This window comes from Corvus kubaryi, unplaced genomic scaffold (assembly GCF_017639235.1).
Source record: "Corvus kubaryi isolate FWS band 111438036 unplaced genomic scaffold, C.kubaryi_AGA036_p1.0 132, whole genome shotgun sequence".
In the NCBI taxonomy this organism is placed as follows: domain Eukaryota; kingdom Metazoa; phylum Chordata; class Aves; order Passeriformes; family Corvidae; genus Corvus; species Corvus kubaryi.
Genome location: NW_024580666.1, coordinates 1,285,054 through 1,312,736, shown reverse-complemented (window position 1 = coordinate 1,312,736; position 27,683 = coordinate 1,285,054). Strand labels below are relative to the sequence as shown.

The 27,683-nt window shown below is 46.5% G+C and overlaps 1 protein-coding gene across 4 annotated transcripts in view; it reads left to right on the top strand.

Annotated features, from left to right (window-relative positions):
* TAF4B (TATA-box binding protein associated factor 4b) overlaps positions 1 to 2,316 on the top strand; it is a 93,093-nt gene extending 90,777 nt beyond the window's left edge. For all 4 annotated transcript variants that reach the window (XM_042029452.1, XM_042029460.1, XM_042029442.1 and 1 more), the window contains one exon: positions 826 to 2,316. In XM_042029452.1, coding sequence (XP_041885386.1) covers positions 826 to 993 — 168 coding nt within the window. In that variant the 3' untranslated portion in view covers positions 994 to 2,316. The remainder of the gene's footprint in view (positions 1 to 825) is intronic.
* The last annotated feature ends 25,367 nt before the right edge of the window (positions 2,317 to 27,683 follow it).

Here is a 27,683-nt window from a genome sequence, read left to right as displayed (position 1 = left end):
ACCAAGAACCCTCCAGTAGTGATAAGAGACTGGCTGTGCAGCACAGATTGGCTCCAAGATAAGTAGCCAGTCTATTGTGCAGCTCATGGTAATCTTCCTCTTCCCCACCCCTAATAATAAATCTTGGGGCATTTTGGAAAGCATGGGGGTTGCTTGTTCCAGGAGCTTGAATGTAAAACTACTGAACATCATCATCTCCTACCAACTGTATTTTCATAACCAAGCAAGGCAGCTGACTGAGATGGATAGGCTCAGATACAGTGCTCTGAATATCTGGATGCTTTCACTGAGTAATTGTTGCTCCCTTAAAGGGCAGAGCACAGATGATGGCCAGGATGAGAGTTTCTCCTGACCATGTTCCAGAGCTAGGGTGCACTCTCAGTGATGGTTTTCTTCATGAAGAGATGGAAACCTCTGGAGCAGGTGGTAGTAAGAGCTGTGCACAACCTGGGGCTCCACATAGGTACTGTGCTAGTACCTTCTTCAGAGATGGCGTGTCCTTTCTCAGTGCAAGTCTGTTTAGCAGACTTCAGTGAAGTGGCAGTTATTTATCTTACCATATTAATATAATTTTAAAGAAAGAAATAACTTTGTGATTGCTTTGACTGAAACAAACCATCAGCTGGCAAGTGCTTGCTTTGTCTTTCTCAGTATCTAATGTGAAAGGACTTTTGGACTGCTGATTTTCAACATGGAAAGCTGAACATCAATGGGCTAGTTTTATACAAGTAGGCAGTATAATCCAACCAGTTTAGTTAAAACTTGTATTTACATGAAATTCTAATGTTTCTGATGGGTTTTTTTCTTCCTCTCTCCCCCATTTAGGGTTTGAATGGCAATAGAATTGCTCCGGGTTCATCAGGTTTTAGCCTTACGAAGCAGATGCTCTGTCCAAGAGTAACCCGTGTCTGTCTCAGGGACTTGATATTCTGCATGGAACAAGAGAAGGAGATGAAGCATTCTCTATACTTGTACCGTGCTCTTCTGAAGTGATTTGAATCTTGCATTTCACCTTGCTGTCTACTGCCAAAGAAAACACTGAAGCATTGTTGCACTGTCTTGAAATTCCAGTTTCTGGAAAATGATCCGTTGTAAGGATAACTCTTGTTTACAGATAAACATTTTTATTAAATACCTAACTTAGCACCTGTAAGGTTTTTAATAATATTTGGCTTAAATCAGTCTGTAAACCAGTGAAAACACTGAGCTGCACACATAAGCACCTACCTGCTTGCATTTAACTGTCTTACAAGCTCTGAGGGCTTGATGAGTGTCCCTAGTTTATGTATGTCACTTGCTTCAGTACTCCAGAGTCTGCAACATCTGTTCTATGTGTGCCACATTGGAAGTGCCACCTTCCAATTCAACCTTCTTTAGGGAAACAAGTATCACTATAATGGCACAGTATAGCATGGCAACTGTCTTTAATCATGAACCAGCAGTCAGTAGACATGCCTGTCTGACTCAACATCTTCTTAGGTTTTCTGGGTCTAGAATTACTACTGGATGCTTATTTGTGGAGATCAAAGTAGCAAGCAAAACGAATGAGGGGTCCTTTCTACCCCACACTTTGTCTCAATTGCCCTCAGCCTTTCCTCTGAGAAAGTGACTGGGGGAAGGAGGACAAATCAGTCATTCTTGTGATTGAAGTACACCACACAGTGTAGTTAGGGCATACTTGGATGCTCGTGGAAAATTTGGAGTTACTAAAAATACAAGGAGTGAAAGATCCTAAAAAGGGAGGGTAAACAGAAGAAACAGTTTATTTTTCTGTAGTTACAAAAAATAGCATTGAACTTGAGCATAGATGTGGAAAGATATTAACAGAAACAACCTGTTCTGACTAAAAAAAAAGAGAAAAGTTGAGATGCATTGTAACTCTGGAGCTGAAGACTCCTTGGAGAGGAACATTGTTTGCAAAGCACAGGATTCACTGCTTTAGAATATTGATTTAAAACTTTAATGTGGTGTAACAGGGAAACTTCTCAGATAAAAAGTATTTAGACAGTTGCTTTGTTTCCATTCAGTGAGGAGGAGGACTCTGGGTTATAAAGACTGTTAGAACAAAGATTGTCTACTTGCTGGTAAAGACTGCTTTGTGGTAGAAGGAAAACCGTCTGGGTTACCCTTCTCCCCAGCCTCCAAACATGTTGCCTTCCATGACACAGCACTGTATAGCATGGCTGTTTCCCAGGACTGGTGGGAAAGGCCCTGATTGCATTCACGGAATCACAGAATATCCTGAGTTGGAAGGGACCCTCCCAGGATCATCAAGTCCAACTCTTAAGTGAACGGCCTGCACAGGGATCAAACACAGAACATTATTAGCACCGTGCTCTAACCAACTATTGAATGGCTTCCTGCTGAATTTTTTTTTCTTTGAAAGAACAAGCTTCCCATGGTTACTTGGCATGCTGCTTCAAAACTTGAAGCAACTATTCACACATCCTCCGCTGTCAGAACCTCTGCAGATGGTTACCAAATTCACTAAGCTGTGAATCGGTTATGTTGGTTTTTGTTGGAACAGTAGTAAACAAATCTAGTAAATGAATGCTGTAAATTATTTATATATGTATATATAGCATATATATATATATATTAAAGAAAAGCAGTACTTTGACTATAGTTTGCAAGATATTGATGGCATCGGGCAAAATTGTTTTGTATAATTAAATGCTTAGCTTTACTTTTTATGTAAAGTGCAGCATTTTCCATATTTGTGTACTGTATCTTATTGATCAGATGTTAAAGATTATTTTAAATACTGCATTAAAGCAATTATTTTATTAAAAATAATAAATCGGTAACTTTGTTTCCTTACGTGAGAAGTTCAGCATCTGAAGCTGTCAGCACCATGACTAATGGTGTGACTCCAAGAGCGAGCCCCAGCTGTCTGCCCATTGCAGGAGCTGGCACAGTTTCCTCATGTGACATATTAACTAAGAACATCTCTGTCTGAAGTGGTTTTAAACAGAAGTAGGTGACAGAGCAAAGGATTGCTGGAAAGGGGAGGGGTGGGCAGGGAGAAGAAGCAACCTCTCATGTCTGATTTCCTCCTCTCAGTCAGCACAGAGACTGGGTTGTGGGATTTTTGTTAACAGCTGGGCACAGGTGAGAGCTTTGCACATGTTCTGGGAAGCGAAAGCATGAACTGTGTCAGACTTCAGCAATGTGCTGTGGAAGCACTGTCCTAAATTATTTTTAAAGCAACTCACAGTTAATTAAGTGCAGGCTGGAGAACCACAAAGAGCCTCTGCATATTGGCCTGCCTCTTTTGCTTCTTTCAGCCAACGTGATAATGAAGTGAAATAAGGTGGAGAAAATAATTGATAAATAGATACATCTAAAGGATGATGGATGATTCAGGTGTTTTTATGGCCTGCCTATGATGCAGATCACATGGTTTTATTGCTGCCAGAGCAAGTTCTCTCACCAGTAGATTCTCCCTGTGTGCTGCCTCTTGCCCCGTGTGTCATGTCCATACCTACCCCACTCCCAAAAGACCCCTCAAATTCAAAAATTTTGCACTGTAAGGAGTAGCAGATGTTTCAGAAAGGTTTTTCAGCAGGTCTTTAGGCCTAATTTCAGGCAGGGACAGCTTTGTCCTTGGTGCAAAAACTGAAAATACTTGTCTCCCTGCCAAGGGTTCATCCTGCCTCCTATTTGAGCTCAGCTTTGTTTCTGAGAAAAGTGTCCTCTAAAGTGGCATTTAGGACATACCTGGGCTTTGCTCAGCCACCTCAGGAGTTAAAGGAGAGATCACCAGGGGTTCATTTCTATGCTTTTCCCCACTCCTCCTGCCCTTTATGGGAATACTAAAATTCCAGTCATAAGGTGATGAGGACAAAACCTGCTATCATGCTCCCTTGCCTTTTAGTTCTCAGTATGCTCGTGTTCAAGCTTGGGAACCTAGGGGAACCAACCCTCTGTGCCACCAGTGCTGGGAGGGCTCCAAAGCTTGCTTCAGGCACTTCCTGCTTTCCAGCTGGCCTGCTACCCTAGTGGCTGTTTCTGATAGACTGAGCTGGCTGGGCAACTATCCCTGCCACTGAAGTGCTCAACCTTTAGAGAAAAGGGTATATACAGATGGGGGGGGAAGCTGTTACTGCTTGCTCTTTACTACTATCTCAGCAGCATTCTATGCCAAATTTTATGAGTTACTTGGTGACAAAAATGGGCCTGCACTGTTCCTCCTCCAACTGCTGCTTTTTCCTTTTATTGCCATTTTCAAGTCTTAGCACTGAATCCAGCCCTTTGCACTATCTTTGACTTCAGCTTTTCCCTTCTCCCCTTGGGAAAGCCTAGCTGGAATGCACTAACACACCCTGCAGCTTTGTTCGAGGTTTAATGAGGAAGGTAGCAGGGGACTGTGAGACATTGCTGGATGATTCCTCAAAGCCATTGCACTCTCTTGGACACTTTGACACGAGTAGCTTAAGGCTACTGTTTGCATCAAGTTGTTCTAGGCCCCCTCTCTTTGTAGGCACCTGTGTCCTGCCATGTGAGTGCACTGTGCTGAGCAAAAGTGCTGTCAGCTGTTCTCCAGGTTCATCTCTTTGCTCTGTTCTTTGCTTTCCTCTTCATTTGTAATCACTGGTGTGAAGAGAGAAAGACTAAAGCAAGTGAGGATGTCCTGAAGGGGCAGACAGTCCAAGTGATTGGACTTGGTGAAACAGGCTTGTTCCCAGCAGCTTTTCAGATGAGGGCTGCTGGGTTTCTGAGGCCAAGCGCTTCACACTCTTCCCTGTGCATGTAGCACACGGTGTCTACACGTGCTCTGAAAGCGGGATGCAGCCACTGTTATCCCAAGTCCCACGGCTGTAGCTCTGGAAATAACTACAGTCTGTAGTGAAGGCTTTACTCCTTTGAGGGGTGCAAAGTTGAGTATCAAGGCTGCAGAGCACAGCACACCGGAGCTGTCTGTTTTGCCAGTTTGGGTTCTGGGCTCATTACCGTGTCAGTGGCTTGTCCCACCCCCATTGGATACAAAGGCTGCTTGTCTGCAGGCCACAATGCCAGTGTTTCACTTGGTGCAGGCCTTCTGTAACCTAGACAAGCACCCCTTCTGGCTTTGTAACACTGAAGGAATAAGCAATAAACATCATCTTTTCCTTCCAGATATATCAGTCCTTGTTCCTACGGCCTCTTCTTTCCTCTTCTATTACAGGCATGAGCTGCTCACTCATTGCCTGCTCTCTGTAGATATTCTGGCATGTTAGCTGATAACTTTGCTACCCAGTCTCTCCTCATGATCCCCTTCTTCACAGTTTCCCTCAGGGGAGCCTGGTTTTGAAAGGGTTTTTGCTGCAAAGGAGGGAGGAAAAGGAGGGTTTTCATCCTGGATTTGCATGGTTTTTCTGGAGTGGAAGGAGATGGTGGCACAGGTCAGCTCACAGCCCTGAGGCTGCTACTTTCTGTGCTGGGAAGGTCCTTGCAGGAAGTTGGTGTTTCATGGTGGCTAAGACTTCTACCACTAAGTCCTACTTCAGTGGAAGACTTTCTACAAGGTCCTTCTAGCAGATCTTCCAAGGGATGTTTCCCTGGCAGAGCCGTCCAAAGTTCCTGCTGGACACCCTATCAGACATGGCCATCCATTCTCTTCCCCAACCCCATATCACAGTCCCACAGCCCTTCCACGTGTCTCACTGTCAGCCTGTGTCTGTCTCAGAAGTGGCCAAGGGTACAGAGCCTGTTTTGTGGGATTCAGGTGGACACTGAGTGGTGCCAGGACCCACGCTGAGGCCCCAGAGGCTGACCAGTATGTGTTTCACCAGAGGTCTGCCCATTTGTAGTGCCACTGAAAGACTACCTTCCCTGGGGCTGTGCCCTGGTGGGAGGGAGCAAAGGTGGGGGTCTTCTGCATAGATACTGCTCAGGCAAAAAGTCCATCTCAGCAGCTCAGCATGCCATGCTCCCGCTCCACAGGTTTTGCTTGATAACTGCTCTGCACTTATCAGTAAGCAGTTACTGTCTCTACCAGATCACAGGGAATAGTATTTTTAAATCTATTTGAAATGAAAAATTATCTGACAGATCATCTGTATCTGTTTTTGAGAACTAATTCATAATTACATGTAGTTCCCCAAGCTTCTTGAGATATTTGCTCTTCCACTTTGAAGTGTTCAGCGTGACGGGGTTTATTATTTACACTTATTTTAAGGTGTTTCTTATTTCTGTTCTTAGAAGCTGGAAGGGAGGATGGAAGTATCTTTTTCAAGTAATTACGTGTGAATATACATGTACTCCGTGTGTATAAGGATGGCTGAGTAACTTTTAAAAAGAAATAACTCTACTTTATGTAAAGACTGAGTTATAACAGCTCCCAGGTGTGAAACTCCAGCAACAAGGAGAGAGGGAGGAAGGAGATAAATTATCTTCTTTCTTTAAGAGGTTTCAAGTTTTAATGTGTTAAAATCCTTTGATACCTTTGTGCAAAATTGGGCAGAGAATAAAGACTCCCTTGAAAAGCTGATCAGCGGGAAGTCTTAAGAAGGGTAGGAAAAGGAGGATGCATACAGAGGATCGAAAACAGAGCTCGCTCCTCTCTTCAGGAGCTTCAGTGATACATTCACATGCTTTCTGGCAGAGGCTTTCTTTTAGAGAAAAGACAGAAAGGGAACTTTCTAGAAACAAAGTCGGTGAGTATGTGTAGGCAGGCTGTGTATTTAATGAAGCAGACTTACTGAGGAAGAAATCCTTATATTGTTGCTTCCTGCTCAATGCAATTTTCATTTTTAACTTCATGTCTCTTAAAATTTGGAAAACACCTCTCTTATCACCTCATCTGCTTTGAAGGAGTGGCAAGGACTATCACCAGCACAGAACTGAGCCAGTGTGGGATGGGGGCTACATGCTGTCCATGGGAGTCAGTTGCCTGACACTGAAAGAAGAGGCTGGAATAAGCAGAAGATGTGTAGCTACATTAGACATACCAGGAGATGTGCAGATCCAGTGTGGGCTACTCAACATCTCGTAGATGAAGCAGTTTTCCTCCACTGATGTGAATAAACCACAGTTGGAGGCTTATAGCCCATGTGAGCATTTGCCTTGCATCAAGCTGAGGTGGTAATCAGGCTTGTGCTACCTTTTGTCAGGGCCAGGTGTGTAATTTTCTGCACCCTGCCTTTCACCAGCCCATTCCTTAGCCCTTTGCAGACCAGCTGGCGGGTGGTGCGAACTCAAAGAGGCCTCATCTCACACAGCTCTGTCTTTGCTTCTAATTTGAAAGCTTTAGCCTTCTTTATTACAGGGGAAAAAAAATTGAAAGTGACCCAAACTTCAGGTACAGAGGGCAAATATTAAAAGTAAGCTTGTTTCTGCCTTTGAAATTCCACACTTCTTAGAAACTGGTGGTGAGTGATGCCCCAGAGCTGGGGAGGATGGCTCCAGAAAAAGATCCCCTCAAGTGTACAATCAGCCCTTCACAGCAGTCTGCTGGGGATGCTGAAACAGAAATCAGCGTTTCGAGTTTTTTTTCCCATGCGGTAAAGAAGAACCTGTGGGAAGGTTCTGCCTATGTCCTTACACAAAACCAGGATATCCAGTAATTAGTGAGAGATACCTCCAGGGCAAGCTCAAATTTTGCAACACTTCCCAAGGCAGGGAAAATGCCCTGGGCTAGGGCAGTCTTGGGAAGAGAGTGAGTCAGGAGCCTTATTTTTCTTTCTTTTGTTTTTTTTTCTCTGTAGTCCTGATCAAGTAAAAATTTTCTGGGGATGAAAACTTCGCAGGGACCCGACTCTTCCAGACCTCCCTGTACCTGGGTGAGGCTCCTCCACCTCCTGAGCTAGACGTCTGCCTTTTCAGGCCTTTTCAGGCTTTTTCTCCATAACAGACTCAACTTTCTGCAGTCCTGAGCCACGCTTGGGAGCAGGGAAGCCGAGCTGACCCCAGGTGCAGCATTCCCGAGGGAAGAAAGGCAGGGAGGTGCCACGCAGCCCTCGCAGAGTGGAAGGGTTAGGGTGCTGCCTCTTTTGGTGATTTTTTTCCCTCCCCCAGAAACACATGGGTGATTTAAAGAAGGGAGGAAGAAGAGATTTAAAATTCCTGCTTAGCTGTCACCCGCCTTGGGCGGCACCTGCCACATGGCAGAAGTCGAAGCAGGGCAGGGTGGGTGGCACGGGGCGATGGGTGGCGGGAGCTGGCGCTGACCCGCCCGCAGCTCCTGCGCAGGGACCCAGCCCGAAGGGTTGGCGGAGGCAGCCTTGAGAAAGCTCCTGCTTGGCTCTGCGCCCACAGGAGCCAGCACCGCCCTGCTGCCCCAGGGCCGCCGGGCCTGCCCAGCGCGGCCCAGCCCCTGGGGAAGGCCCTGCCCGTGGGGAAGGCCCTGCCCTCGCTGCGCTGGGCTGGCGGCCGGCGGCTTTCGGCCAGAGGGCGGCTGGGAGGCCTGGATGTGGGGGCTTTGAGGCCTCGCTGAACCAACCGGCTGGTTCTCTGGGTGCTCCTTGATCTGACATGGCACCAGCCTCCTCAGGCACGTCCCTCATTGAGGAGGTCTCCTTGAGAAGCCAGTCTGCATTGTAGGCAGTAAACAATACGTCAGGGGCCCGAGTTCCTCACATCGGGATGTGGCACAAACACTCCCTGGCTCTTTGAACAAACATCCCCAGGCACGACTGCCCGAAATGCAGTGGCCCAGCTCCTCTTCCCCGCTCTTGTCCCCTCCACCTGTTTTCTGCGGTGTTGAATCTGCTTCCCACCTCTTCTTTAGCCCCGCAGCTGCCTTAGTTTTGCATCCTGCCCCCCTGCCCGTGCCTTGCACAATCCTGCTGTAGCACTGCCTGCCTTCCCTTGCTGGTCTCCCTTGCCACTGCCCTTTCTCAGGGTTTTAAGCCCTGGGAATGATGTTTTGAAGGTATAAGAAGGTGTACTCCCACTAATAAACAATGCTGGGATAGTGGTGACAGCAGGTGAGGAAAAGGCTGAGATACTCAACAATTCTTTGGCTTCAGTCTTCAATGGCAACCTCTCTTCTACATCTCTCAAGAGGATAGACAGCAGGATAAGGAGCAAAGTGTTTCCCACTGTATAAGCATGACCACCTGAGGAACTTGAATGTACATAAGTCTGTGGGACTCAATGAGATGCATCCCAGAGTCCTGAGGGAATTGGCTGATGTAGTTGTCAAGCCACTCTCCATGATATTTGAAAACTCATGCCATTCACCTGAAGTCCCAGGTGACTGGAAAAAGGGAAACATTGTACTCATCTTTAGAAAGGGTAGAATGGAGGACCCTGGGAACTACCGACCTGTCAGCCTCATCTCCGTGCCTGGGAAGATCATGGAACAGATCCTCTCAGAAGCTGTACTAAGGCACATGGAGGACAGAGAGGTGATTCGGGACAGCCAGCACAGCTTCCCCCAAGGGCAAGTCCTGCCTGACCAACCCAGTGGCCTTCTGTGATGGAGTGACTACATCAGTGGACAAGGGAAGGGCCACAGATACCATCTAACTGGATTTGTGTAAAGCCTTTGACATGGTATCCTACAACGTCCTTCTCTCTAAATTAGAGAGAGATGGATTTGATGGATGGACTGTTAGATGGATAAGAGGATGGTCATATCCGGAGGATAGTGGTCAATGGCTCAGAACCCTGAAGGACATCAGTGACAAGTGGTGTCCCTTAGGGGTCTGTATTGGGACCGGTGTTATTTAATATCTTCATTATTGACACAGACAGAAGGATCGAGTGCACCTTCAGCAAGTTTGCAGATGACACCAAGCTGAGTGGTGCGTTTGGCACACCTGAAGGATGGGATGCTGTCCACACCTGGACACGCTCAAGAAGTAGGCACAGGGGAATCTCATGAGGTTTAACAAGAGCAAGTGCAAGTGCTGCACCTGGGTAAGGGTAACCCCAGACATGAGTACAGACTGGGAGAAGTCACTGAGAGCAGCCCTGCTGAGAAGGACTTGGGGGTGCTGGTGGATGAGAGGCTGGGCACGAGCAGGCAACACGTACTTGCAGCCTGGAAAACCAACTGTGTCCTGGGCCGCGTCAAAAGCAGTGTGGTCAGAAGATTAAGGAAAGTGATTCAGCCCCTCTACTCCATTATGCTCATTCTATGAATTCTGAACTGGGAGAGAACTGTCTGCTTCATCCAGGCATCCTGCAGCCTGGCTTTAACTTCTGTGCTCAGGCGAAACCCAAGTGAAATGCTCACAGAGCAGCAACACCCAGACCAGGTTCTTCCACCTTAGTCTTTCACAGCTGTTGGGCACATCTGCTCTGCCCAAAAGCCTGCCTTCCTCTTCAGCTTCCATGGCTGCTCTGATTCTCCTTCTCATCCCTCAAATAATTTGTTTCCCTTGGATAACTACCATTCCTTCTCAGCCTTCTTCAGGCGTGCTGCTTTGATTGTCTTCCATAGGAGACACCTCCTGCACAAGCAACTCCTCAGCTGCCCCTTATTCAGGCTGGTAGCTTACAAAGATTTATCGCAAAGCTGTTGTCCAGGCAGGAATTGTGGGCACTTGGGGGGTCCCTGTGGGCATGTTGAGACATTAAGTCAATTTCAACAGGGCTAAAATAGGGCTCAGTTACTTTCTCTTCCATTATCTTTGTTAATAGTAGGCAAAGTTAGTCCTGTTGTACTTGCGATCTTGAGAGCTTCCAAACCTTGAATGTTAACTTCTCGAAAGCCTTGAGGAGTGCTGGCTGCAAAAGTCTGCTGTCGTTTCCGCCTTCCCAAGGTATCAGAGAGGCAGGTTCCCTTTCCCCCAGGGAAGGATGGCTGGGGTGGAGCAGTTTTCCTTCCCTAGATTCCTATATTCACCTCCTGCAGAAAGAAGGCAGGCTGTCCCAGGCAGCTGCAGTGCTTTTAGGCTATTAAGCTGTTTCAGATGTCTTGTTCAAGTTGGGCTTTACTGTGATGCCAATAAAAACTTGCTGGTGTTAGGCTTCTGTGGCATCACAGAGACTGCCACGAGAAGGAAACACTCACTTCTCAGCAGCTGAAACTCTGCACTGGGGATTTCCCTCCGCCTAGCTTTTGGTAGTTCCCTTTCCCAATGGGCCATCCTCTGTGGATGTCCATGGCCCATTGCTTGAGGCAATGTAGACCAAGGACAGCACTATATTATACCTTCCTAAGATTTACCACAACAAAGCCTTTTCCTGAAATTAGCTGTGAATCCTAAACCGACTGAAAGGTCACATCTTGTAACACCTCCGAGTGTGTGGGGCCACTTTGGGGGTGGCACTTTGCAAACCCTCTCCCTCACCCTTTTGCTTTCTGATTCTGCTCTATCTTCAGATGGACAGGGAGCTCTCAGAGAAAATGGAAGACAGTCTCCACTCCCATGGGTTCATGGTTTTGCCTTCCATTGTGGCAGCAGCAGGCTGTCTGAGGGAATACAAATGGAGCTTAGCACAGGGTTTGGATAATTAATACTGTTTCTTTGAGCTGAGGTATTACTTATGCCCCTGGTTGATATCTACAGTGATAAAGATACAGTCCTTTCTAGGACTGCACAAAAAGTATATGTGGGAGGAAAAAATGGGATTTTTGCTGGTCCAAATTAATGTGGGTCCAAAACTCTCACATTAAATATCCCAGAACAAAACCATCCTATTTTCATGACCCCAGGAAAAGCCCTTGGATGCTCTCCTAGGGGCTTACGTGCCTGCATGTACCCAGACCTCCCTCCCTAGAGCAGCTGGAGTGGGGCAGGAGCTCACCTTTCCCACAAAAACATGTGGGGACAGACAGGTCACGTCCACCAGGATGGTACAGGGCTTGTGTGCCACCCCCAGCATGGCTGCAGTGGTGGGACAGCATTTTCCTGCTGCTCCTTGGGGAGAAAAACCCTCGCCCAGTATGTCCTGCCCCAAGGCAAAGCAAAAGCCGTGAGGAGTTGCTCCAACCTGCTGTGGTTAGTTTAGACTATAAAACTGTGGGGGATTTTTTTTGCTGTTATTTAGTGAGCAATTCACTGTGAATTTAATAGATGAGTTTTGCTATCAGTAACAACCCCCCTAACCCCCAAGCAGTTTATTTCATGTGTACAAGAGTAAAAAAGGGAAAAGTAAGAACACCTCTGGGGAAAATAAGGGGTTGGGAAATGGCTGTAAGTGTAAGCACAGGATTGCCAAACCCACACGTTCAAAAAGCATGAATCAGATCTCCAGGAATCACAAGACTGGTGGTCTGAATTCCAAGTATGAAATCTGGGCAGTTTCTGAAGGGTATTTCCCTCTGTGTTTTCAATGCTCATGGGGAAGCTGTATGCCCTCCCTTGGGGAGAGATTGTTGGTGGGCTGGAGTTCAGGCATACACATGCTTATAAATCCATCCTCCCTGTGCTGGAGCCTGAGATGGTCATCATGCCCTCCAAATCCCCTAAGCCTGCTTTGTTGCAGTTGTCTCCCCCACTGTGGGGCATCGCTGCTGGTCCCTCATATCTCTGATGAACTGCCTGGAAGGGTGCCTGAGCCCCAGGGCCCATCTTGCCGCAGTGGGGAACAACAGCTGCTTGCACCAGGGTTATTCTCCTCCCTATGGATAGGCGGTGAGGAAGAGGCATCTCTATTTAGTCCTCAGACTTTAACAAGAGAGAGATGGAACTTTGAATAGTCCAAAGATGTACCTAGCCAGGGCCATAAAACCAGCTCAGCACTGCCCAAGGTAGGGAGAGTTGCCTGCAACACCTGTTCTGGAGGGACATGAATTGTTTACTGTGCTGGAGCTTGCTTTAAGACAGAGCTGAAACTTTTTTATCTGGGGGTACAAATCAATGCCTCCTCCCCCAAAGCTACCCAAAACCCCCCCAAAACCTGAGAAGAGTGCTGTGGCAAACGTTCTCTGTACTAGACTAAGTGGCCCAATTTGTTGGCTCCTGAGCCCCTAGGCAGGGAGCAGCCTTCACCCACAGCTCCAAATATGGATGTGCTGGCAGGAGAGGGAAGCTTCCTCTGTCTCCTGCCTCACTTGAGGGCCTCTAGATCTATAACTGATCTAAACTGCAGTTGCCCAACTCGGCCTTGCAGAGTCAGCTTTGCTGCAAGTCCTTTCTTGTCTCCCTCTGGAGTCCCTCAGCTACTGCCAGCGCCTCAGTGTTGGTCCTTGCAAGCTCTTTGGCCATGCTGCAACTGCTCAGCTACAGCTGTCCCCACCAAAGGAGCAGCATGACCTCCATGGGAGAGGACTCCCTAGATGACTAGCTACACAGCACCATGAGATGGTGTACCCAAGCCCAGCATGGTAGTGTTGCTTCCCTGTGCTGGACCAACATCTCTTCTGTTTCAGCAGAAGCCGCTCTCATCCTTGTGTGTTGCCTCCTTGTTGCTCTTACATCTCAACTGGCATCAGTCAGGACTCATTGGTGTGAAATGTGGGGAAATCCCAGGCTGCATGACTCTTCCTGAGCTCCTGTTGGGTAGGCAAATTACCTGTCGCAGGGAGAGGATTCGGGAGTTAGAGGGAATTGCATGCAAATGGGTAGAGCAACCAAAGAGCCCCAGTTCTCCCAGATCTGCTGAGGCTGAAGACTGCAGTTGGCAGTGCACCTGCTTTGGTGATGGGTGGAGCTGCGGCTGTGCAATGAGTAAACCTCACAGCCTTTCTCCTTCAAAGCCAAGCATCATATTTTGCTCCAAAGCACTCGTACCACCCACCTGTGGAAGAGGAGTACAGGTGACTTCCAAATGGATGGACAGCAACCAGCAGGCAGCGAAACCACTCACATCTAACAGGAGCTGCAGCTCTTGCAATGGTAGCTGATGAGCAGAAGCTGGTCGGTTTTCAGGGCAGGAATGACTCACAGCCCATCTGTGATTACCTGTGAGTCGTCATGCCCGGCTCTGGGCTCCCCAGGGCCTGGTGCAGCAACGTCTGCTTCCTGAGTTCAGTGAAAGGGAAAATATGCCTTGCTCCCTGTCGACGAGTGTGGATTAATCCATGCTTGCCCTAGGTTGGAGGTGATACCAGTAACACCAAGCACTCCCTCCTGCTGCATATCAAGTGTGGGAGTATCCTGGCCTGAAGGACCAGACATATTAGCCTGACCTGTAAGTGAAGTGTCTGCATCAAAGAAGAGGTGAGAGTAACGTGTACATAGACAGTTCATGACAGCGACCCTTCCTAACCGTGCCTGCTTGCTTCATTAGAGGCCCTTTATCTGTAGATGGACTCATTTGCCAGTATAAATACACACTTGCCAGCAGGGGTCAAACACAGTGCATAAAGCACTGGAGAAGCTGGGAGAGCAAAATGCGTCCAGCACACACAGCAATGCCTGGAGAAGAGCACCACTGGAGCTCTTTATAACTACGGCTGCCTGAAGGGGAGACAAAAAACCAGAAGTGCCTCTCAATGCTCACTGCAATCACATAGAGTACATCAGCCCACTCTGTTGGTTGGAGCAAGGTGATGGGACCTTTGGCTGCTCCCAGGCCAACTCTCTGCACTGTGGTGTCTCCAGAGGAGGAAAGTTCACTCTCTCCTCACTCTCAATGTACAGCTGGCCCTCACAGCCCTCTCTTGTTTGCAACAACAGAGCAACCTGTGTGGGCCATGCTTCCTAGGACATCTGCCAACCCAGGACTTGGGCCTCCTGCTGTCCCATAGCTCTGGCTCCAGGGATAAAGCATGTGAACATGACAAAGATGTCTCTGTCTGCTCCCTGCCAGCAAGAGCTCTGCTACAGTTGCATCTCCATCTGAAGGCTGCTCTAGGTCAACACAGTGAGCACCCTCCAGATCTCTGTGGAGTTCCCACTCTTCCTCAGGACCAGGAGTGCACAGTGCAGGGTGCAAGGCTTAGCGTACCAGGTTCTTATCCATATTGCAAACCTGGTGAGTGATTCCTACTTGCTAGGTTTCCTGATATGTTTTTCCATGTCCAGATGCTGCCCACAACCCATCTGGAGAGTCATTCCCCACAACCCCCTTGCACACTTCTCCCAGCTGTCTCTCTCTTGGGAGTCACATGCAGAGTGGATATTTTGAGATTTGGAATGTCAGTCCACAAGCAGCAAGCAAGCACTTTCACCTGCTCCAAGCTCCCCATAAAGTTCTTCAGTGTGTGCAGGCTCTGAAGAGCTATCAGGTTGTTTCTATGAAGAAGTACCTGTCTGGTTGTAGCTACACGTGCCATCACCCTGCTGAACTCTCCTCTCCTTTGAAAGGATTTCTCATCCTTGCTGTGAACTTTCACTTATGAAAGAGCACTTTAGTCTGGACAAGATGGCCTCACAAGGGATGGCCCTGTTCTGGAGTTCTGAATACCGCTGACTCTTCAAAAGCCTGGATTTGCTGCTCAGTCTTTCCCTCAGAGTAGCAGCCCTTATCCAGCTAAATTCAGCTGGGGGAATTCCACCTGTAAGATGTGCAAGTAAGGGCAAAGACATCCTTTGCCTTGTCCCTGTCAAGTTTCTGCTCCCCAAGGCCTTGCTTTCTCTGTTGGTAGTTCCTGCATGCAGCAGCAAGTCTGCTCCCCATGTGTTTTGCTAAAGCCGAGATGCCCACACATTTTTTCCATTGTGAACCTGGCTTCATCCCTGCCAGCTCACGAAAGCAGCTATTGTTAAGTAATTGTTTGAGTCATCCACTGAGCCCACACCCAAGCAGGCTTTTCAGATTTAGCACATGGGAGATTCACTACTGTTGGCGTGGCTTTGGGGTACTCTACCTCCTGCCTCTGCCCAGGAGGCTGGCAGCAATGGAGACACTCCAGATGGGCTAAATGTAGCTGTTTTCATGCCCATCCTTGCCTTCCCAGCCTCCAGCCACCAGTAACAGAAACTTAATGCAATACAGAAGAGCCACCAGCTCGCCCCCAAGCCATAGCAAGGGGTTTGTCTCCTGATGCTGCTAGAGATCAGAGGTCTCCCTTTCTTCCCCTTTTTTGCTTATCCCCGCCGTCATTACCAGAGTAAATGTCAGAGCTGCTTCCCACACCAGTGATGATGCCTCCTCCTGGCCTCTACTTGAATAGTTGAATTTTAGTTTGGCACAGTTGCTGCTCCCCAGTTCTGGCAACTAGAGGATTTGAGAAGTTCATTATGGAGCCTGAGTTTTCATATGGTCATTCTGGCTGACACCATGCTTTTTACCACCTTTTTACATACACAGCCAAAATGCTCGGCACATTTTCAGAAGAGGGAAGATTAAAAACCCAACCAAAAAAAAAAAAACCCCAGGAAAAAACCCAAAGTGAATTACTAAAGTTTATAAGGCTAATACTTTATTGGGCTAGTATGCACAGGCCTGGGGCCTTCAAGATAATATAATCTAATGCTTGGAGATCCCCTGATGAAAGGCACTATATATGCAAAGTGCTTTATAAACATTAATTAGTTAATGTTGAAAATTTTGCCCAGGGCAAAATAAAAAAAAAAAAAGAAAAAAATCCTACCAAAAATCCCCCTTCCCTCCCTCTCTCTAGTCCCTAACTATACAAAGTTAATGATTCTGTGTGTGCAAACTTAGAGTACATTTTAATTTCTGTTTACTTCTGGGGAGATGGAAGCACTGGAAGTACTTTCATATATGTTATGCTTCTGCAAGCATTGCTAACATGGCAGCTTCTCCTATTGTGTGCTTTAATCTCCATGAATAAGGACATCCTAACATCTACAGCATAACTTTGGACCACAGTGTTTGCAGCAAAACTGCCCAAGCTCTACTCTCTCCTCCCTTCATAGTCTGTAATCACCAACCAACCAACCCACCCATGTGTGAAGGTCTTTGTGACAATAGTTTCCATTCCAGGCCACCTTTTCAAACCTTGGGCAATCAACGGGTGGTGTCAGTGTCATCACCACATCATATGTCACCACGTAATGTATGCACAGGGAGCAATGGACAAAGTAATAGACATGTTGCTTATCACAAAATGAGGAACACTCGGCAGTCTGAAGGACAAAGCAGACCTTGCACAATGAGGTTGTGTTTGAAAGTAGCTGATGTAAAAGGCGACAAGTTGTGCATTCAGTGATATTTCTAGCAATCATATTCCAGGTATATTTCATTTCTCCTTCATGATCCTTCCCAGAGAAACATTCGGCTTTTGGATAACACTAGGGGCTGTTTTCCCTGGAAGCCCGTATCTGCGCTGGCGTAGTAGTCCATCCCACCACAGTCCATCCCACTCCTTTAAGAGCACTGTGCTCACTTCCATGCTTTGCAAAGCTTAGGGACCCCATAGGCAGCACTTTTCTTCTGAAAAAACCCTTTGCATCCCTGACAAGGCCCTTACAGAGTCCACTCAGTTCAAGCAAGTCTGCACCATGCATGCTCCTAGTATGCCACAAACTACCAAACTGGCTTCCTGACTTGGACTTCTCTCTAGCACATCCACCAGCAAAGGACCAGCAGGCCCCTTGCCCCATGGCCAGGGTGGGTGATGACTTCCCACCACTCTTCCCTCAGGTGCAAGGGCAGCAGACACCCTAAGGGAAGAAGATGTGCAGGCAAACCCCTTCCCTGAAAAGCTGGTGGTATCTTCTGGAGTCCTTTTTCCCCATCAGTCCTGTTGGAACCCCAAACGCATGCCTGTCAGCCCAGACATTGGGATAAAAGTGCTTGGTGGAGCAGGAGAAACTTTAATGATGGAAAGTCAGAATGTGGCCTGCTTGCAGGAGTGGGGTCTGGCCCAGCAGGGTTTTTCAGGGGGTCAACTGGGTCCCCATGGCAGTGGCTGGATGAAGAGAGACCTTTTCCTCTGCATCTGATGCCTTCCCTGCCAGCTGGGTTTTTGCATGCACCTGATCTTTTCCCAGTACCCAAAGCAGCCCGCACTGCCTCCCTGAAAATGGACCTTTGGTGGGGAATGCTTTTCCTTTCCCTCTCTTGGGTCCCGTGGATCTCAAAGGCTGCTCTTAGCATTTTGGCTTCCCACAATGCCCCCCTGTGAGGTGTTGCTGTGCACTGGCAGCAGGACACTCAGCCAGACATTTTCTGTCTGCCTGAGCTGTCTCTGGGAGAGGCAGCATCAAGAGATGAGACCACTGCAAGGTACCACCATTTCTCTTAGCCTCCGACTTGGTAACTGGTATGGGCAAAGTCTTAAAGTGAAGTGGAGTCAGCCCAAGTGACCACAGGCCCTGGTGATGGTGGCTGTCTTGTGCCTCCAGCACTTAACAGCCAGGCAGCTGCATGACTTGGGAATGCATCTTGTCTCCAGCAGCTCCTGAAGAGGTGACTTACTGAGCTTCACTGCATGTTTGTGCAGCACTGTGCTTGGCAGGTGAAATTATGGGGCCAAGGAATCAATGCATTCCCAAGGATCTCAGCCCTAACGACAGCCCCCTTAGTATCAATGGCAGCTATAGGTTTGCCCTGGTCTGTTCCAGTTGCTGCCACGTCTGGGCACAGTCAGGGTTCAGCTAAACATCTGACTCGGGTGAGTCGTCTCGGGGGAGTTCTGCTTGTACACGAAAGCAAGATCCAGCTAGCGGGGAGTAATCGCTTACACATGGATCTAATACGGATGTACCTGAATGAGCTAAGCTATACTTTCATCTTGTGCAGTTAGGGATGTTTAATTTTAATCCTGTGTCAATGGGGAAAAAAATTGGTATGAAGTCCTAATAAATAAATTATGCTGCCGAGTGCTCAGATCAGCACGTCCTAGCTAGAAGCAGTACAGAAAAAGCCGCCTTCCAGCACTGCAGACTGCTTTAAAACATCCCTTCAAATAGATGTTGTTGCAAGCCAGTGATATACCAATGCTGTTGTGTTGGCTTCAGATCACGAAGCATTTGCCGTTCTGAGGGTGTGCAACTCCAAGGAAGAAGAAAAATGAGAAATATTTAGTAGTTTTTGATTATCAACTTGAGAACTCTTGAAGAACCCTGATTTTTCAAAATCATTGCGCATTTGCTGTCAGACAGCCTGGCTGCTTTCAGGCTTATCATGCTGGGCACCAGCCAAGGCAACCACTGAAATTGCAAGTCTGCTTGGAAAATCTAGATGGGAGATTGTGATGGAGGAAACTGTCTGTGCTGCTACTGCTGAAGTTACTGATTTTTACCTCCTCTGTTTTTAAATTACTTTGTGGCATTATTTGCTCCCAAAGAGACAGCTAGGAATGCAAGGAGAAACTGGAGGCTGGAAGCATCTTTTATATTGCTATGGGCGAAAGACTTGATTATCCTGGGATTTCTTGGGTGCTCAGACCCTGGTTAAGTTCCAGGTATAGCAACTAGCACAGGGAACTGTTGCGTCTAGGTCAGATACTACCAGTTTCACCAAAGCTGTCGGTCTGTGCTGCAGCAGAATATTTACAATATGTACTAGGACAGAAGCTGTTTACCACCCACTGATGAACTTTTATATGTAAAACGTCCTTTTCAATTTGGGCTGAAGCAGACACTTGCTTTGATAGTTATATGAAAAAACCCTTAACTTTGCTTTGGGATATTTATAACCAAAACATGCAGAATTATTGCAACATAAAATCTGCTTCACTGGGTCTTGGTGATATAAAAAAGGCCAAAAAAAGAGGAAGAAAAAGAAGGTAAATATAATAAAGAAAAAAAAAGACAAATACACAGAACACACTTCAGATCTACAGCACTATATTGTCCCAGCAATGCCACCAATTCAATTTAAATCCTAAGGAAAAAGCTAATGCTATTGAGGCACTGCAAATTAACAGCAGCCCTGGCCTTGTACATCACCCCTTCACAAAAACCAGCACATCAAACACCTTTGCGGCTCCGCACGAAGACAGAGTGGAGGAAAAGTGAAATGGTTTCTCATCCTCTGCCCTGCCAGAGGCAAGTGCCAGCTCTCACTGTTGTAAACTGTAAGGCAAGGCAATCTGCAGTGCTAGGGAAAGAAAACAAATACCACAGTAGCAGGCAGGCAGGCAGGCAGGCAGAATGAGACAGAGATATTTTTAATTGATGCTAGAGGAACATAAATAGATGAAGCTGGCATTAAGCAGCACAGCCCTTTCTCTCTCTCTGCCAGGTACCCATTTACCCGGGCTCATAACCAAAGGCCAACATGACATCAGAAGCCCTGTGGTGTTTTGCCTTTGGGCAACAGCCGGTAAAACTGGTTTCATCTGGCAGATGAGCGTGTGAGCTGAGGTAATTGGTGTGTTCTTTTCTGCCTCAGATTCCTTATCTCATCCTGGATATTCCCATAACCTCCCTTTTTCCAGCCTCTTTTGTTTCTCAACAAAAAAAATATTTACATTGAAATAAACAGTGGGAGCCTCTAGATTGCATCGGGAGACACAGGTGCCGGTAACTTCATGAGCAATGAGCAGCTCAGTGACAGCTGCAGAAAGGATAAGCTGGAAAGGGGAGCTTTTTCTAGTGGGACTGTTCCCAAACAGAAGGGGTTGGAACAGACACCGTTTGATAAAGGAGCCTCACTCAAAACCAGCTGCCCCTCCGTTTTTCTTTCACTCCTGAGATCAGTTTGGATTCTTCTTCTGAGGTGTTTTGCAACTGCAGAATAAAACCCACCTGAATGTGATCAGAGTACAATGTGGGAATCTTTCTACATGCCAAGGCTGAAAACAACCAGGGCTGCCTATTCCTAGGGCTGCATTAGCAGTGCTTTGCCAGCGCAGCCATCCCAGGCTATGCAGAGGTTGGACAGGCTTCCTGCAGGCATCCCTCACATCTCTCCCTGCTTTGCTCACTGAAGAGAGCAGGGTCATGGAACAAATCCTGCCAGCAAAACTGTATTTTCTAGCATATCATTGAATGTACATTACTGGTGGTTTTGTTAGATTATCTATGTGGATGAGTGACTTCACCCATCGCAGCTGTTGGTTAGGGATGGCCACAGCATGTCTGCAGGATACGCATGCTCAGAACACTGCTGTGGGGCAGCACCACAACCAGGCAATGTGTCACTGGGTAAACTGGGGGATGGAACAGAGATTTCTGGCTTGTTTGAAACATATGAGCCTCTTCAAGCTGCCCTGGAAAGAAGTTGGAAGGCAGAAAAAGATTTTCTCCTTCCTTCCTTTCAAATATCCTACTGATATGTATAAATGTGGCAGAAGGACTGGGCACCAGGCCTAGCAGGGACATGCTGGGGATAACGTCCCTGCTCTGACACATTGGCTCAAACCAGGTAGGATGCTGCCTCCATCATCTGCAACTTAAGGAAATGTGGCCTGCCTTTCAGAAACATTGTTCTTTCCACTTATAGGTCACTTTGGAGCTGGGAGATGCTGGAAGCATGGAGAAGCTTGGGAAATCTGGCAATAGACAAACCCAGACACTTGGGTTTAGCCTCTCAGATTTTGAATGTTCTCCCTCTTCTCCTATGGAAATCACTGGTGAAACTTCCCACTGAAGTGAAGCTGTATCCCAAGTCTGTTAATGCTGACATATTAAGAGGGAGAAGAAAATGCAGAACATAAGATAGAAAAAGCAACCTCCAACCTGCTAAACAAGGCTAAAACACAAATCCGGTGGTTATGTTAAACAGTCCAAATAAAAATTATCCAAATGTACAGGATTATGGGAGAAGAAAGAAAACAGACAACTGGAAAGAGATGATGAAAAATGGGCTAAGGGAGGAGGAAGATATAAAAGGTGGGAAATTAATGGGAAAATCCACTTCGGGATGAGAGAGTGGCTGAAGAAGATGTAGAAGGAGGACAGAAGTGTAGGAAGGTTGGTGTGAAACACAGGTAGTTCTAGCTGTAGGCACGGATATAAGGGCTTTGACATATGGGTCTGAGCCTCACAGATGACAGGAAGAGACATCCAGAGGAGTACGGACACCTCCAGAGAGGCTGGAAAATGTCTGAGCTCTTTGTGGTCTCTATGGAAAAAGACATAGGGGTAAATGGAGCAGGGAAGGAATGGAGGGGGGTCCCCTTATCTTGGCCACCTTGCTGGTCGTGCCCCAGAGACCAAGCCTGGACAGGTGCTGCAGGAGCTCCTGTTTTTTCCTGAGGGGCTTCAGGGTTTCCTGCAGAACTGAGAAGCCCAGGTCAGGGATGTGCTGCAAGTGGTGATCAAGGCAAACCCAGGTGGCTCCTCCAGCACATCCCCCTGCCCAGACACACGCAGCCCCCACACACCCCTCTTTGCACCACCCTGCTGCTCCCGGCCCACAATCCAGCACTGGGGGGCTACTCATGACCTGAGCAGGAAGCCAAAGGGCTGCAGCCTGTGCAGTCCTACACCCCTACATGTCACGTAGATATTTGGGAGCCAGAGGACTTAGGAGGCTTCTGAGCTTGCCCGGGAGGGTGGCTCTTCCCACAGACCCAGCCCCACAGTGACAGCACATGATGCTCCCTGCCTACTAGGTTCTAAACCAGGTCCATGCAAACAAAGCTGGGAGCACTGTTTTGACCTGTCCTCCTATCCCTGTCCTCTGTCCTGCACTGAGAATGTTTTGGCCAGGGTCTCAGCAGCAGAAGGACATGTTCCCCTGCTGCTTCTCCCTCCCATTGGTGAAATACTAACCAGCACACCACTTCGGCAAAAAGAGGAATGCCTCAGGTTCAGAAAACACATTTTGGACTTTGAAGAAGAGTGAAATGAGGCAGCTGTCCATTGTGGGCAATTTAGCTTAATGTGATATTGAATTCAGCTGTTTAATACACCCAGATGCTCCAGCAGTGGGTGTATAAAAAACCCCCAACTTCAATAAATAATGAAGATGTGAAATTTTTTTTTCTGTTTGTTTCCTTTTTTAATGAAAATGGCAAAACTGCTAATTCGCTACTGTACATCTGCATCAGTTATTTAACATGACATCTTGCTGTAGTAATAATCCATCAACAGCCAGTATTACATATGGATTCATAAAAAGGTTTATGCTTGTGTTGGTGCTTTTGCTGTCTGCCAAACCACTTATATACATTTTACAATAAATTATACATATTGAACTGAGAACCTGCTGTGCTAATTGCTCACATTTTTGTAGGGGAAAAATGTGGTCATGGACTGCTTTTTTCATTTTAAGCATATTGAGAACATGGCAGAAGAAGATGCTATGTCGTCAGTTTTTCAGAGCTGAAAAATCAATATTTAGCCCTACAATAAGTAAACCAAACAAAAAAATCAGGAAGAAAGAACTTGGGGGAGCTTTCTCTGGTGTGTTCTTGCCCCTCTGTGTCTTAACTTGGTGAGGTATGGAAATACAAACACAATCTCAGTACTGTGAGTGTCCCGTGAAATGAAGACCAAAATTCTACTGTACCAAAAGCTAAGGGCCTCCTGAAATGCCTCTCCAAATCAGGACCCCACAAGGAAGATGTGAAGGAGCTCTGCATCTGCCTTTCTAGAAGCTCTTCTTTCTTTGTTCTTCAGCAACAGTGACATGTAATTATGAGATGCAGCTTCACTGTTCACAAAATTTCTGTGAGTAACACTTTAAATATAGTTTATTACATTAAGCCCGGCACTTGCACCCAATGGCTTTCAATTCCCATTAAGACAGAATCCCCATTCTGCTCCGTACTGAAAAAAATGTCAAAAATCTCTCTTGATTGAAAAGAAAGAGAGGACAGAATTAAAACGCCAGATAATATGACAACGGCACCAAGTAAAGAGGTAGGACCACATTTCATGCTCCCTGAGGAACCTTTCACATCTCAGTCAGTCCAGTCCTCTTGGAAATGACAGAAAACACAGAACGGTTGAGGTTGGAAGGGGCCTCTAGAGATCACCTTGTTCACTCCTACCCAGCACAAGCAGGGCCACCTCAAGCCAGTTGCCCAGGACTGTGTCCAGATGGCTTTCAATCTCCAGGGGACCCAGAGGATTTGCCTGATGGTGGAACAGGGAGCTGGGCACACAGGACCCCTGGCTGTCCCAGCCCCAATAGTGAATACAGGCACTGCCCTGGGCTGTACCCCCTCTTGCTGCTGTACGGTTACAGCTGTGACATTTTTTGGGTGGCTTCTCATCAGTGGTGCTGCTCTTGCAGCTCTCATTCACGCAGCAAGGCCCCATGAGCGGGGGAGGACACCATCACAAAGGCTCCGTGGTCACCAAGGCCAAGCAGTCACCACATCTGCTGTGTGGAGCACCAGCTGGGGCTGGACCAGAGCAAGCTGCTGAGACAAAAACAAAGCCAATCCAAACGCTGCGGACGACTAAATGCCCTAAATTTTAAAGACATACGCTGAAAAGGGTGGTTCATCTTGTATTGCAGCTGTTATCAGGCCAATAAGAAAAGCAAGGAACAAAAGCAACAACCCAAGATATGGCTAAATCTCTCCAGTTGAAAAAAATATGTACTTTTAAAATGAAGGCCTATTAGCTAAAAAAAAAATCCCCAAATATAAAGAGTAACCTTTACTGCTAATGTGTAGGAACGTCCTGGTCCTTACCATGCTACGGCCCCATTTCATGTCTTTGATGGAAGAGATTAGAAAAGGACCCATAGCATATACAACAGGGAGCAGGAAAGCAGCATTTCCTAAACACTTTAAAAATGTGCACTTTTTTACCCTAGCAAAACAAACTATATGCTGTTCTGATTGATTTATTATCTCAGCATTGCCCTTTGGGCTCAGTGGATATATTAACATTAAGCAGGTAAAGACTTAAAAATAATTTAAAATTTAATTTACTGCAGCTGCAGATCTCAGTGAATTCTGCTGTGGGATGGTGAAAAAGACAGAAATGCTCTATTAAATTTAGAGAAAAAGACAGTTGTGTTTAAATGTGTTAGAGAGAAGAGGCTGAGACTATATGTGACTGTGAACTCTCTGTCAAGCTGGCACATGAACATCATGGTACAATTGGTTTGGTCTTACAGAGAAGGTCCTCCCTCAGAGCCTGGCATTCCTTCCCTCTCCAAAGAGCAATGGAGGATTTTTCCCTTTCACCAGGGAGCAGATCAATCAGGAATGAACTTAAATGCATGAAACATGTTAAATCCACTGAGTTACATGCACTGTATTTGGTTTTCCTTAAACATTGTTTCTTTGTACTTCCTTGCTAGCCTTCAAAGTATGCCAAGTACTCTGCTCATGCAATATCTGGTTTCAGGCAAACCAGCATGGCAGTTTGCCTGAGCTGAGAAAATATGCTTGAAGTCGGCATTCACAGGCATCTTCAACATCCTAAGGAAAATGCTTTGTTTTTGTAGCCTGAAAGTATGTCACAAACATGAATAGAATTATACACTCGCTCTCCCTCACCCTCAATCCTCTTTACCTTAGGAAAAAATTATACACTTCCAATTACAGGGCCAGTTAAAATCAATACAAAGGTGGGAGAAAACAGATCATTTTTCTTATGGAAGTAACTGTTTTCATTAATTTTTCATTAGTCCTGCTTTTGTTGTGCTATCCATCACTGAAGAAGCTGGTATGCAGTAGATTACATTTAGGTTATCTTACATGCTTCCAGGATTTAGTAGATATTGCCCGATAAAGCTGTGAGCTTTATGGCTTTAACTTACATCTATCAATAATGCATCAGAAGAGAATTTTTCTGCAGAACAGCTGTCCCTGAGCCAAGCAGCTTTCTTCTGGAATAGCTGCACTAGTTACAGCAGAGATGATAGCACAGCTTTTAAACTACTCATCTAAAGGCTACAAATGTGAGAAAGATGAGCAGATGCTTAAGGAGGAAGATAATCCGTGAGGGTTTGAGCCCTAGTTTACCACTGTTGTCATTTTTATTGTGGAGCATTTGAAGCTGGGAGCTAGCCATCCCTTGCCCCATCTCAACAACCACACCTGAAAAACATTCCTGCCATCCTGGCATGCAGCAGGATTTTGTTGTGACCACTGTATGAACAAACAAAGCTCTTTCACAAACTGCACTGGAGCTTTCCCCTCCTCCCGTTTTAATGCCTGAGTTCTGTGTTAAGGAACGTAAACATAAACAGAAAATGATAGCTCCTACTGAAAAGCTGAGCCAGGGGAAGGAAATGAAGTAGATCATCAGTAGATTTCACTTGAAACAAGTAAGGTAAAGGAAATTTAATTTAATTTAATTTATTTTTCTCTCACTTTGGAAGGAATTAGGAAAAGAAATCAGAAGGTGAGTCAAGCCTAACACAGTTGTAGTGCTACATTTTAAGCTCATTCAGACATCCCAGCAATGCCTTCTACATGCTTGAATAGCTTCAGCTTAAAAAAAGAAATGTGTCACAGTGTCTCATTGATTTCTACCTCTTTCTGTACTGCAAGAGGGCTTGTGGAAGAGGGCAACTAAGTGGGACTCCAGATGTGCAGTTTGACACCCACGTGGGTGACAGTCGGGCCTCTTTAGCCTCCCCAGCTGCAAGGTGAGTTTATTGCTGCCTTCTTCCCTTAGAAGTAGAGAGATGCTTAATTGAAGGACTGTACAAAGCTTTGAAGAGACCAAGCACTGCATTAGGGCCAAAGTTATTACTCTTGAGCTGCCCAGGCACAGTCCCCAGCAGAAGAAAAACAAGCCTCCTGAACTGGAGAAAGCGAAGGAAAGAAATGCACAGCTGGTTTTGGTTTTAATGTAAGCCGCCCAGAACTGAAATATTTACTCAGAAGCAGCAGGGATTAGTGAAATCATGGCTCCAGATCTTCAGAACATGCATCCATGCTCTGCTTGTTTTGCCTTTTGTTTTTGCAATTTCTTGGCAGTTAATCAAATGAAGTATCAAACATCCACTGGTGAGCCTCGCTAAGCCCTCTGGTTTGACCTGAAGTCAGAATGAATACAGTACATGAGTTTAGGGGACTTCAGCACATGCAGTTTTTCTTTTAAGTCAATGTCACCCTGTCTTTTAGACTGCATCCTAATGGTAAGGAGGCAAGGCCAGCCATCCCATGCTTCAAGTTTTCCTCAGGAAAATTAATAACAACACTGACAAGCTACATAACAGAAGCCACAAGACCATTTAGGGTTGTAGATGAGATCATTTATCAGTCCAAACTCCAGAGCACAGAGACAAATCTCCCTCTCTCCATCTCTCCTCAGACCATCAAGCTAGAGCTGTGCTCTGAGAACCATGGGACAGGGCTCAATGCCTTGGCTAGGGCACCAGCACCCCATGCTCCCCCAGAAGCACAAATCTGGGCTGCTCATACCAGTGACAGCCTCTCTAGAGAGGAGAACTCATGTATATAGGGATTTAATGAGGCTGAGAGAGAAGAGTGTGATCAACCCATGCTTCCTCTGACCTGCAGTGGGAAATACTGTATTTTTAGAAGCAACAGAGATGACATACTATTGCTGTGGATGCAATGACACTGACAGCCCATGACCACACTGCAGGCCTTCGGCTTCTGACTGGAGTGTGAGGCAAGTTCACCATGAGTATGGAGGGCAGAAGATGGGATCTTGCCCATAATCTCTAACATCACGTGAAAAATATGACACTCCTCATTATTTTAGGGGCACAAGACTCCTATTAGGTCCCTAGTCAAAAAATGTGAAAAAAAAATAATCACAGGTTCAAGGAGAAGTGGGCCTTTCTCCATCTATCAGAGGACATCTCCATTTCTGGAGGTCTTACTTGTGCAAATAGAAGATGCTTCAGCAGACTAGCACTAGAGTTTCCCCCCAACATCGATGCAAACATCCTGGTTACCAGCTAGCAGAGCCAGCTCAGCTTACAAGAGGATAAACTTGTATACTATGTGCCTGCATTTTTTCCTTTTAAGAGGAGTTAGGGATATGATTTTAATGATTTCAGTCTCAAAGAGAGAATCCCATAGGCTAAGTCAATTTTGGGGTCTTCAAAAACCAGATCAATGGGGTAGTAGCCAAAGCCAACACAGGGACCTGATGCAACATATTGATTTT